This window comes from Rosa rugosa, chromosome 3 (assembly GCF_958449725.1).
Source record: "Rosa rugosa chromosome 3, drRosRugo1.1, whole genome shotgun sequence".
In the NCBI taxonomy this organism is placed as follows: Eukaryota; Viridiplantae; Streptophyta; class Magnoliopsida; order Rosales; family Rosaceae; genus Rosa; species Rosa rugosa.
Window position 1 is genome coordinate 45,867,581 of NC_084822.1, and position 12,740 is coordinate 45,880,320.

At 37.0% G+C, this 12,740-nt stretch overlaps 2 protein-coding genes across 2 annotated transcripts; one reads left to right on the forward strand and one right to left on the reverse strand.

The window, feature by feature from the left end:
* Positions 1–866: 866 nt before the first annotated feature.
* Positions 867–7,970, forward strand: LOC133738449 (protease Do-like 2, chloroplastic). Its single transcript, XM_062166000.1, has 21 exons — positions 867–1,161; positions 1,250–1,399; positions 1,555–1,605; positions 1,889–1,962; positions 2,048–2,111; positions 2,502–2,546; positions 2,671–2,778; positions 3,342–3,419; positions 3,581–3,647; positions 3,786–3,844; positions 3,960–4,059; positions 4,537–4,616; positions 5,022–5,078; positions 5,522–5,625; positions 6,287–6,374; positions 6,486–6,571; positions 6,691–6,715; positions 6,839–6,910; positions 7,170–7,220; positions 7,290–7,350; positions 7,436–7,970. Exons 1-21 carry the CDS (start codon positions 979–981, stop codon positions 7,678–7,680), a joined length of 1,848 nt encoding a protein of 615 aa, XP_062021984.1. The 5' UTR covers positions 867–978; the 3' UTR covers positions 7,681–7,970.
* LOC133738450 (probable indole-3-pyruvate monooxygenase YUCCA10) lies at positions 7,931–9,595 on the reverse strand. The gene is made up of 4 exons (XM_062166001.1): positions 8,895–9,595; positions 8,555–8,788; positions 8,325–8,450; positions 7,931–8,242 (listed from the first exon to the last, which is right to left on the reverse strand). The coding sequence occupies exons 1-4, from the start codon at positions 9,516–9,518 to the stop codon at positions 8,078–8,080; spliced, it is 1,149 nt and encodes a 382-aa protein (XP_062021985.1). The 5' UTR covers positions 9,519–9,595; the 3' UTR covers positions 7,931–8,077.
* Positions 9,596–12,740: the final 3,145 nt, after the last annotated feature.

The following is a 12,740-nucleotide window of genomic DNA, read 5'->3' on the forward strand; positions in this document are numbered from 1 at the left end:
ATTTCTTTTACATTAGCGACTCACCAGCATGTTAATAACGAGAAAACTCTAAGCTTACAATAGATAATCCTTGAAAATAACACCATAAAATATCCCAAGACCTTAATTCGATCAATGGAGTAGAAATTTGAACTAACCAAAAACCTAAACACGAAACCCGAACAAAACTATAGAATGTACATACGCCACCACGATATGCATGTCACTTCCAAGAACCTTATGATAAAAGTTGGATGGTGAATCAATCTTTAACCTGAGCTTCACAGCTTACTTTGATTAATATGTTAGTATTTACTTCAATATATATATATATATATATAACTAAGAGGATCAATTTTAAAAGCATAGAGGGTGATGATCCTATTATACTTTTCAAGGGTAAGTACGAGCCAATGCAACCATTACACAATCCATTATTAAGGATCGGACATGGCTAGAAGATTTGATTCAATCTCCTTCAGACATGTTTGTCCTTCATGAGCGCTGTATTTAGATTTTAGAGGAATGAACTCCCTCTTTCGGCTCTTTTCACTTTTAATTTTGATATATTTGGTAACTAGGGGCTTTCGTTTTCTAATTTCTTGGATCGAGATCATTCTAAACTTGACACAGTCAGGAGGCAGGAGCAATTAAGACAGTGACAACGACGTGTCTTCCTAAGCATCCTCGAGCTATTAATTTCGTTGGCTCCTTTACCCGGCAACATAAACGCGTGTTCAAGTTCCTGCTGCGGTCCCACCCACCAAACCAGACAGTTCAGAAGCCGACACGTGTTAACCCCTCGAATTCGAAAAAAGCCCAATACCAACCCACACCCTTTCTAGCCCATTCGAAGTACAAACCCATAGGCGCCAAACATCCCAGAGAAAACCCATAGGAGACGTTCGATTATTTACGGATAAGGAAACGCAGGACCAGACCCCTTTTCCTTCTTTCTTTAAGCACTAAGCTACTGACTACTGAGCTCTCAATTTCCAAATGGCCGTTGCGGTCGTTAACTGCTACTTCTCCGTTGTCACCTCCACCGTTAAATTCCGTTCCGCCGCCCAACCTTGCTTCTCCGCGTCGCTGTGGTCAAGTAGTAGCTGCCACACTCTTAAACCGGTTTGCCGCAGTAGCGGAGCTTCGAATTCACGGAAAGGGGATAAATCACGGTCGGAGGTAAAAAAATATAAACCCTAATTTCTGTGTCAGTGTGAATTGTTTTAGGATTGGGTGATTTACGAGAGTATTGGCTTCGGAAATGCAGAAAGAAGGTGTTGCTAAGAAGCTTATTGGAAATGGTGACATTGGGAGTGGTAGAGGGAAGAAGGGGCCGGCCCAGCCTGCGGCTTATAAGCCATTCGGAACGCAGAGAAAAGAGAAGAAAGAGTCTGTAGTTGATCGAAAGGAGAAGCAGGTATGGTTTTCTCTATGCTAGATTCCTTTTCAGGATTCAGTTTGTGTTATTGACTGTCTTTCGCTATTGACGGACCGGTTTAAAAGAAATGTTCACTGTTTAACCTTTTGATTTTTGAGTTATTTGTGTTGATGAGGTGGTTGAGTTTGATTCAGGTTGAAGCGAGAAATCTTCAGGATGCTGATTTTCTCAATGCCGTCGTTAAGGTAAATGCTGTTATCCTTGTTTCAGGTTTGGTTATATAATTTTGTAACATCTTGCCCAGTGTTGAAGCCAGACATTGTATCTTTCTCTAACTTTGTACCTTCTTGGTAAATTGGTGTTTGGTGTGGTTTATATTCATATTGGAGTTTGCTGGTGCATGTCTGTTTCACTTAGATGCTGATTCGGTTAAAAAAATGTTAGTTGTATCATCACGTCAATCTCAAAATTTGCAGTATCTATTTTGCACTTGGTTCGTAGCTAATGATTGTTTCAATGCATCTTTAGGTGTACTGCACCCATACCGCTCCTGACTATTCCCTTCCTTGGCAAAAGCAAAGACAATTCACAAGTACAGGCAGGCAAGTTTCAAACTCTTCTCCTGTCTTCCATGTCCCTATCATGTGTGTGTTTTTAATAACTTATCATCTGAATCTTTTGATGCAGTGCTTTTATGATTGGTGATGGTAAACTCTTGACAAATGCCCATTGTGTTGAACATTATACTCAGGTACTTAATTGTCTGAAATTGTGTATAGTTAGTAAAATAGGTACAAGATCTCATTAAATTACCCTTAGAAATGTGAAATGGTGAAAATTGTTCTGGTTACTGAAGAGCTTAACCTTCTAGTTGCATGTATATCAACTTTGCCTTTAGATGACATACACATTTGCTAAAATTTGCATCTTATGTGATACTTATTAAGGGTTTAGGTTCTCATAATCAAAAATTCCAATCATATCATCTATCTAGTGTGTAGAAAATATGACCTGCAGGGAAAGTGATGTATCAAGAAAACTGAAGGATACAACGACTATTCATATTCTGTACAAGAGTGCAAAATGCACTCATTTATCATTGTTTTCAACTTATGATCATTCCTTTTCTTAATTATTGCAGGTTAAAGTGAAGAGAAGGGGAGATGATACCAAATACGTGGCTAAGGTATTTGATCCTCATAAAATTAACATTGTGTTTCTCAATATCTTGGAGATAATTAAGATGCCACAGCCTATTATCAGTAGAGGGGATTGTGATGTAGCTTTACTGTTAGTGACTTAACTTGCAGGTTTTGGCCAGAGGTGTTGATTGTGATATAGCCTTACTTACAGTAGAAAGTGAGGAATTTTGGAAAGGAGCAGAGCCACTCCATTTCGGAAGCTTGCCACATCTTCAGGTTTAGACCCCTTTCCCTTTGTAATGGTCTTGTATGGTATTATTCAGTGCTTGTGACAATTTGGTTAGTTCATTTTGCAATAGCCCATGAACTAACTAATATGAATACATGAACTTTGGAAGTTTTTATATATATATACCTGATACCTTGGTTGACAAGAATTTATTGTCAGGTACCTTTAACAAAACAAAATTAGACTTATTATGGAGGTAGCGACTGTGACTGCTAAAATTGTGTCAAAAGAAACTAACTTCTGTCTCATAATTAACAATTTTAGAATGCATGTGTGACCATTTTATCTCCAGTTGTTGATATTAGCGTGAACTGACCATCCACCTGAATTAAATCTCAGATCTAGTATTACACAATCTAACTGATTACTGATGTCATCCATTTTATTACCACTTGTACCAAGCTAGTGTAGCTCGGCTATTCAGAAACTGCAGAAGTTGAGTGTTTTGTTTGAAGGTTTAGATTTAAGTGTCATATTTTCTACATTCTTGCTCTACCATCACTTGGATGAACCTCTAAAGTTCTGTTCATCGGGCTTTTACAATTATCAGGAAGCAGTGACTGTTGTAGGATATCCCCTTGGAGGAGATACCATTTCAGTAACGAAGGGGGTTGTATCGCGTATAGAGGTTTGGTTTTCCCTACCTGAGTGAACTTGTATGATATTTTGCTTGCTGATGGTACTTTAGGTCTGATAATCAGTTTGATGTTAATTATGCCATCTCTCAAAGCTGTGTTACAGACTTACAGATATATAAGGCACCAAGTTTCTTACAGTTTATATCTTCAGGTTACGTCATATGCTCATGGGTCATCTGATTTGTTGGGCATTCAGATTGATGCAGCAATAAATCCTGGTCAGTGTATAACTCAAATTTACAATTGAACTCTCTGTTCTTTGGGAAGTCACTTGGCTGCCTGAAGATTAAGATCCTTATTTTACAGACTATTTGTATCTTTCTCATAGACTTTTGTGTCAATTTTCTGGATTGTAGGTAATAGTGGTGGTCCTGCATTCAATGACCAAGGAGAGTGCATTGGTGTGGCATTTCAGGTAAATTTGCTGGCTTGCTGTTAAAGTTTGTTTATCCACTTGGTCTTACTTTTTTGGCTATACAAGAAAATTCTGTGTCAAAAATTATCTCTTCTTTTTAACACACTTCTTTTAGGTCTACAGATCTGAAGAGGCCGAGAATATTGGATATGTGATTCCTACTACAGTTGTCTCTCACTTTTTGAATGATTATGAGAGGAACGGGAAGTACACAGGTGAGGACTGTTCTTAACTTTCATCTGTGTGAAGCAAAATTATTCGGTGCATGGACTTTGTATTCTGTTGAATTTATGCTGTGTCTGTGCATTGGTTTTGACAACATCTTCCTCTGCTCATCTATGCTCGGTGCATCAAGCATCAAGAAAGCAGAACTATTGTTTGGCCTGAATATAATGGGTTCTCTTTATTCTCAAACCATGATCTAGTTTGTTTAAGGTTAGAGATATGTCACAAGCTACAGACCTAAACAAGGTGTTAATATACTAGAGTAAAAATTGATTGTGGATACATTTTCACTCTGTCAGGAATGTATAATACATGCTGCCTTCTTTGGTGGCATACAGTGTTATCGCTTTATCTAATTTAATTAGTTGCACCGCAATGTGATTATTGTGATTACAACCTAACACTTATCTAGATCTTGCCAACTCATGCGGACTTAACCCAATCATTTGTCACACTTTGATGTCCAGGTTTCCCTTGCCTTGGTGTTATGTTGCAAAAGCTGGAGAATCCTGCATTACGAGCATGCTTAAAAGTAGAGTCTATTGAGGTATGTCTCTTTGTTTATTTAAGTGTTTCTTGGATCAGCTAGTGTAATAATAGACATTTGTTATACATATAAAATTGTCATCTACTTGAACTTTTCACTTTTGTCTTTGATAAGCAGAGTAACTGCAGCTGAATATGAAGAGGCAGTGAAAATGTTTTTAAATAATTTTGTGAACAACAAATATTAAAGACTTTGATTAAAGGTTCATGAGGACCATGCAAAGCATGTAGTAATTTACTATTTAAGAATATAATACTCGGGCCATGTTTAGGTTTTGTAGAATGATAACTTCATATCTGTTAATTAGTTAATTTTCTTAGGCATTTACCCCATCTCATCTGGCTTGTGATCTGTTAATTAGTTAATTTTCTTAGGCATTTGCCCCATCTCATCTGGCTTGCGCAGGGTGTACTGGTGCGAAGAGTAGAACCCACTTGTGATGCACATAATGTACTAAAGGAGGTATTTTGGCTGTTTGAATCTTGAGCAGTTTCTTTACTTGAGTTGCATACTTGTTAAACAGCCATGAACAGAAACTTTTAAGCAACTTTTCAGTGCTTCTCAGTCAATCAGCTTATGAAATCATTTGTTGTTAGTATATTATGTGATGAAAATGAAAATAGGAGAGCAAAAATGTGAAGTGGGAACTAATAGAATTGGAAATAGATTGACAGCAATAGCATGTGTTGTAAGGAAAGGCTCCTGAACTAATTTTGGAGAGGCAAAAGCTTATCATAAATGAAGAGTTAATTTGCAAATGTTCTCTCCATAGTCAATTTTGGTATGCTTTACAAATTGACTACTACTATCTGTCCTCACGTTTTCACTAGAACACTCTTGGAATTTGACACGTATTTACTTTTGAAAATTTGTTAAGAACTCTAATGGAACCTGTGCTTTTCCAGGGTGACGTGATTGTAAGCTTCGATGATGTGCATGTAGGGTGTGAAGGAACAGTACCATTTCGATCAAACGAGCGCATTGCATTCCGCTACCTTATTAGCCAGAAGTAAGGGCCTGGTTCTATGAAAAGAATTTATGTTTAAAACTGCATTTTGTTTTCATATGCTTTCTGTTTGTTTCAGTAATGATATTTGGTCTGTTGTTTAGCTCCTAACTCCTACAGTTATGCCAGACCAAAAAAAATGCTTTGGCATTGTACTGCCTCCAGTGGAGCGTGGCTCTACCTTATATTTTATATAAATGAAAGAGAACTAAATAGGCCTAATGGCGGATCCATGTATGCAAACTGTATAAACTAAAGAATATAAATATAAAGTAAAAATGAAGTCCAACAGTAGAAAAGAAGCAAGAGGGTCTGATTAGACCACTCAGAAAGCCAACTCCCAACATGTGATGGCAACATAATGCTTCAACCCCCCTGTTTCTTTCTACCCATACAAACCAAAACATGCCCCGCCTTCCCTAAATGTTTCTTCGACTTTGTCACTACTTTGATCCCAATTGCTAGGAATCATTAGCCTCTGATGTTTTCTTTAGATTGCTTGTTGCAAGTTATTTACATTTATCGGGAAGTCATGTTCTTCCACATTTGCCTTATCCCATCTCTTACAAGTCATGTTCTTCATCTTGATTCCTTACTGTAGAGTATGCATCCATGTTCTAGTTTGTTTGTTTATAGGCACAATTATAAGCTATATTCTATACAGATTTGCAGGTGATGTTGCAGATCTTGGTATTATTAGAGCCGGAGAATTCATGAAAGTCAAAGCAGAGTTGAACCCACGAGTGCATTTGGTAAGTTAATAGAAATTTGGCTCCTTTTCCCATAAAGTTATATAATGTCAGTCCCACAGTCTTATTTACTATCTTCATGCTAATTATTTTGATTTCTTTTTCCCCACCAAGGTTCCTTATCATATTGATGGAGGGCAGCCCTCTTACTTAATTATTGCTGGTTTGGTGTTTACCCCACTCTCAGAACCATTAATAGAGTATGTCACACGCGTCTTTGAAACTCAGAAACATGCTATTTTTATTTATTTATTTCTTTTGCTGTAAAGAATTTCTTGTGATGATTTCAAACTAACCATTTCTTATGTTCTTTTGGCAGTGAGGAGTGTGACGACTCTATAGGAGTAAGTTACGACCTGCGGAGAACACTCTTGATGACAAAATCTCTGTTTAACTTTTTAATTTCTCTCACCAGATGCATGTTTATGGTTTCAAAATTGATTACTTTTGGTTTCTTTTCTGGTCAGTTGAAACTTTTGGCAAAGGCACGCTACTCTTTGGCTAGATTCAAAGGAGAACAGATTGTAATCCTATCACAGGTTAGCTGCATAGAATTTTTGAACTAATGTTGGGGTTTTGCTTTAGAGTTGATCAAAGCTAATGTCTAATGTCCTTGTTATTGTCCCATCTGGGCCTCCCCTGTCTAGGAGAATTTATTTCCCTTCTCTTTTCATTTTTTGATAAGATTTTAGGAGAAGTATTCCTTTACGTTACTCTATCTATACATTTTTCTCTTTGATGCAATTTTCTTCAGTTGAGTTTATATTTTCTCATCCTTTGAGTCTTTCTCATTGATAGGTCTTAGCAAATGAAGTAAATATAGGGTATGAAGATATGAGCAATCAACAGGCAAGTTTTCTGTTACCATGTACAAATCAGCCAACCAATGCGTTCACCCTAACAAAAATCTAATTTCAGGTTTTGAAGTTAAATGGAACTCCAATAAAGAATATTCGTCATTTAGCGCACCTTGTAGATTGTAAGTAGCAACACCCTTTTTTAAGTATCTACTGTTCAATTTATCCCACTCTGATTCTAATGGTTGGGGCTTTGCTTTTAATCAGCATGCAAGCACAAGTACTTGGTCTTTGAATTTGAAGACAACTACATAACAGTTCTAGAAAGAGAAGCTGCACTAGCTTCTTCAACCAGCATTCTCAAAGATTACGGGATTCCAGCTGAAAGATCTTCCGATCTGTTGGAGCCCTACATAGATTCAGTTGTGGACGGCCAAGCTGACCAGGAGGATTTGGGTGACAGTCCGGTTTCAAATCTGGAAATTGGCTTTGATGGACTTATTTGGGCTTAATATCTCCTTGGTAAACCAGATTTTTCCCAATGCAAGTGAAGCCATCAGTGGGAAGATAGTTATAAGTTTGAGGCCTATATTATTCTCTTCTATTATTAGCATTATTCTTATTATTGATTGTTGAGCTTTCTTAGAGCCGAGTGTAACAATTTTCCCATCTGTTCTTGAGGTAGCATAAATTGTAATTTTGTATCCATAAGTTGCTCCAGTCAGCCTGGAGATCCTTGTTGTAATTGCTACTGTAACAAAATAGTTATAAGCTATTCATTCTTTGATTTTGTAGAAATTAACATTCATCTTATTTTTTATACATACCCCCACAGAACATTAGAAAAAGAAGAGAAATATATTGAAGGTAGCTATGACTTTGACCTTGACTTTGTCTTGCTTTTGAAAATTACAGAGACGACTTGATATCATTGGCTATGTTTTGAGCATCCTCCCTAGATCCGTATAGTCCTCTTCTTGATAGTCCCACACAATACAAACCCTTCTGTCCTTTCCAATGGTTTGGAAAACTTGGTCTTGGAATCCCATCTTCTTTCAAAAGATAATCATCCCCCTAGTCAAAATAAATAAATCCATATGAATTGAGGCCAAAAAACAACTACACTTTGTTTATTGTAATTGATTAGTATAATCACCTTGAGCCACAAACTTGTTGATCTCTTGAATCCGGTGCAGAAAACGATGGACTCAAACTGGTATGACTTCCCATTTTTGAGTTCCACATCGTTTCCTCTGATGCTGCCTATTTCTGCGGGTAAAATCTGCATGGATAAAAAAGCATTGCAAGTTCTATTTAATTATCTTGTTATCGACAATAAAACCGAAAAATGCGTATATATGGAGCAGAGGATCTTGTTTTGTTTACCTGAATCTCGCCGGACTTGATCTTACTACAGGTGCCGACATCAATGGCCGGATACTTGCCGTACTTGATCTTCATAAAGAAAGGGCCCTCTTTTGGCCTGGCTATCCCATACTTGGTCAGGTCTCCATAAACCAGCTTGCTAAGCAAAACCATCAAAGAATCCACTTTGCTTAATGAAAGATATCTCAACAAAACCAAGGCCAAGTAAACCATCCTCCGTGACAAAAAATGAACCTGCATATCACATCGATCATTTCATATAATGTAAAGCTAAATCGTATATTTAACCACAAAATATCATACATGGTAAATGAAGGCAAGTCAGATTTTGACTATTTACCGGGCTTCGAACAATGATTGAAGTCGTCTTTGCACCATGGTTTGCCAGATCCAAAGCAATTTCCATGCCGGAATTCCCAGAGCCGACAACCAAAACATTCTTGTTCTTGAACTCAACCCCGGATTTGAATCGGGTCGAGTGAAGAACCTCCCCATCAAAACTACTCAACCCTTCAATCTCTGGCACATATGGATTTGTTGTTTCACCAGTAGCCACCACCAAAAACCTTCCCAAAAACTCCTCCTCCTCACCACCACAGCCCTCCTCCTTGTTCATCGTCTTCACAACCCATCTCTCAGAATCCTGATCATAACTTGCACACTCGACATTTCTCTGGTACATGGGACTGATCTTGAAATGTGCAACGTAGTCATCCAAGTACTGAATGTACTGTTTTTTGGGTAGATACGTGGGACAAGAGGACGGGAATGACATGTGGGGGAGCTCACAGAATTGCTTCTGAAGGTGAAGGTGGAGACGGTCGTAGGAGTACTTCTTCCAAAGAGAAGCAAAACAGTCCTCTCTTTCAAGAAGTAGGTATGGGATTTCGAGCCGGCTGAGACAGCCAGCCACGGCGAGGCCGGACGGGCCGGCCCCGACTATTATCACCACCGCTTCCGGCATCTTTCGGTTGTGTGTAGTAGTAGTGTGCACTTTTAGCAAGGAAGGGATTAATCTTAGTCTCTATATATAGCTTTCTTAACATGAGCAGCAAGATTGGGAGTAGGTTACTTTTAGTAGAGGCACCATTTGGAAAGTCTTAAAGGCTTCTACACTATTAATTATTAAAGGTGAGAATAACCATATTCTTATTAAACAAAAGGAAGATTTACCAGATTCTGATTTATCTTTTTACTATATGTATCGATGCTTTGTGGTAAAAATGAGATGCAACTTTGAATTAGGAACAAATAAATTCAAATGAAGCCTTTCAAAAAAAAAAAAAAATTCAAATGAATTGCATTAATGCATGAAACGTAACTACACTGTGAAAACAATGGAAACATACATTTGGCCAACCTTGTATCTAGTATTGATCGAATATTAATCAAACTAGAAATAAAAGTTATCAATTCCTTACCTTTAAGGGTTTATAATTAGGTAATAGTTTTATCTGAAGTAATTAGCAAGTTTAATCACCTACATTATATGTGGTAATTAGTTTGCCTACACTACTTTACCTAAAGGTAAATCCTACACGATTAAAGGCATGATTCACCGAATTTAGTTTTACCACATTCTTATTAATTATTCAAAGAGAAAACGCAATGTGCTCACTGACTTGCAAATGCGTAATATGCATCAATGTGCTCACTGACTTGCATCATTTGCCACGAACAATATACATACATATATATATATATATATATATATCGGTCCGGCTACGGTGCGGACGGTACGGATTTCCCGTTTTCCCCCACTTTCCGATCACATCTTAACCGTTCAGTTTTTAGGTCCTAATGTATAGATCACCTCTGCAAAATTTCAGCCAATTTAGTGATCGTTAAGGCATCCAAAACTGCAAATTACAACAATATACACGAACGGTTCCGGTTCGACAGATTCGGTTCGTTCGTGTAAATTGCAGTTTTGGATGCCTTAACGATCACCAAATTGGCTGAAATTTTACAGAGATAATCTATACATTATGACCTAAAAACTGAATGGTAAAGATTAAAATATGTGATCGGAAAGTGAGTGAAAACCTGAAATCCATACCGAAATTCGGTACGGACATCCGCACCTGAGAAAAATCCTATATATATATATATACACAGTCCTTCTTGGCTAAGGACATCCTTACCTAAGCTTAGGTACGGATTTTCAGTTTTTGGCTACTTTTCGATCACATATTCATATCTTAACCGTTCAGTTTTTAGGTCTTAATGTATAGATTATCTCTGCAAAATTTCAGCCAAATTGATGATCGTTAAGACATTCAAAACTGTAATTTACAACAATGTACACGAACGGTTCCGGTTCAACAGATTCGGTTCGTTCGTGTAAATTGCAGTTTTGGATGCCTTAACAATCATCAATTTGACTGAAATTTTGCAGAGATGATCTATAGATTAGGATTTAAAATCTGAACGGTTAAGAGTGAATATGTGATCGAAAAGTGGCTAAAAACTGGAAATCCGTTCCATAAGCTTAGGTAAGGATATCCTTACCTAAGAAAAATCCTATATATATATGTTTCACAACATCAACGACTGGGATATTTTGGGTGCAAAGTTGCAATTTCAAATTCTAAATTAGCTTAATCACTTTCTTTCAATTCTAAATTTTAAATTGAATGATGTAACAGATAATATGTCGCTAAGGCTGTAAATAGGCTCGATACAGCTCGTGTTCGACTCGTTTTCGGCTCGATTTTAGCTAGTTCGGCTCGTGTTCGTAAGATAAATGAGCCGAGTATGAGCTCAATATTAGGCTCGACAAAAAAACGAGCTGAGCTTGAACAAGGATATATTCGGCTCGTCTAGCTCATGAGTAGCTCGAATTTATTAAAGCTCGACTCATGAAAATTTATAGTATAAATAAAAATATAATTTTTCTAATCTCAAATCTTGAATTTTTTTTATTACATTCCTTTTCAATTAGAAGAGAATCTGAGATTTTAAGTAAAATATATTACAATTGAAGAAGCTATGCATGATGCATGATTGCATTTTTCGGGTTTTCAGGATTTTCCAATTAGTTTGCACCAAAAGCCATCGAACAAGGTTTGATACCACTGGATCTGATGGCATGAGAGCAAATGAGGTTGTGCTGGCTTTAGTGAAACACATTTTTTTTCCGAATAGCAAATCACAATGGACTGGCCATGCTTGGATATTATTGTTGTAAACCATAAAACAACCATTCCTTGAAACAACAAAAGTGATAATTACATATAAATTTATAAAGAATCATTGATGATTGATGAGCAATATAATGATAGAATTTCAGAATAAATGAACTGAGAGTTGCATTCAGACTAAAAGTATTCAGAATACGTTTAAAATTTATTGAGAATATTACAGTAAATTTGAAATTAAAAAATATATGTTGGGTGAGAAGAGAATATAGGGTAAACAAAGTACGTAGTTAGTAGGGTGACAATGGCTGCAAGGGTATTTTGGGTACTGCAAATAGGTGAACAAAGTAAACTTGAAATTTAAAAATTTTATGTAGGGTGAGGAAAAGCATGTAGGGTGAACAAAGTAGTCAGTAGGGTGACAATAGCCGCACCCAAAACAAATGAGCCGAACATGATCACCCCGGTATTCACTCCGACTCGGCTCATTTACACCCCTATATGTCGCATCATATCATTTTTCGCGTATTATCACTATTTTTTCTCCTCTAATTGAAAACGAAACTAGGGTCTAGGAAGATGTGGTGTGGAATGAGAGACATTAATACTGGTGACTTGTCCAGGAGTATAATCTACGTAAATATTGTTGGGCTTGAATCATACCATACCTCTTTATTGTTTCATTGAAAACTCTAGCGTTTGTTAGATGCCTGCTATCTCCTTTTCCAAACAAACGTACCCTGATTTCTCTGAAGCCCTGCAAAAGCTTCATTTATGATTCATATGGTTGGCTCTCACCCTCATCATTTACTTGTCCATGCCATATTTGCTCCTATTTAGGGTTTAATAAATACAGCTACAGAAAGAAGCAATTATATTATACCATAGTCTTTAATTTTGGGACAAGTCTTAGGTGTGACTCTTAGGTGAATGTGCATATTCATCATCTCTTGCGATTAAGGCATAATAACTTTATAATTTTATAATCCGACAATTCATGTTGTATAACGTAATACAAAGATTAGCTCTGTAAAAAATCAATCAAA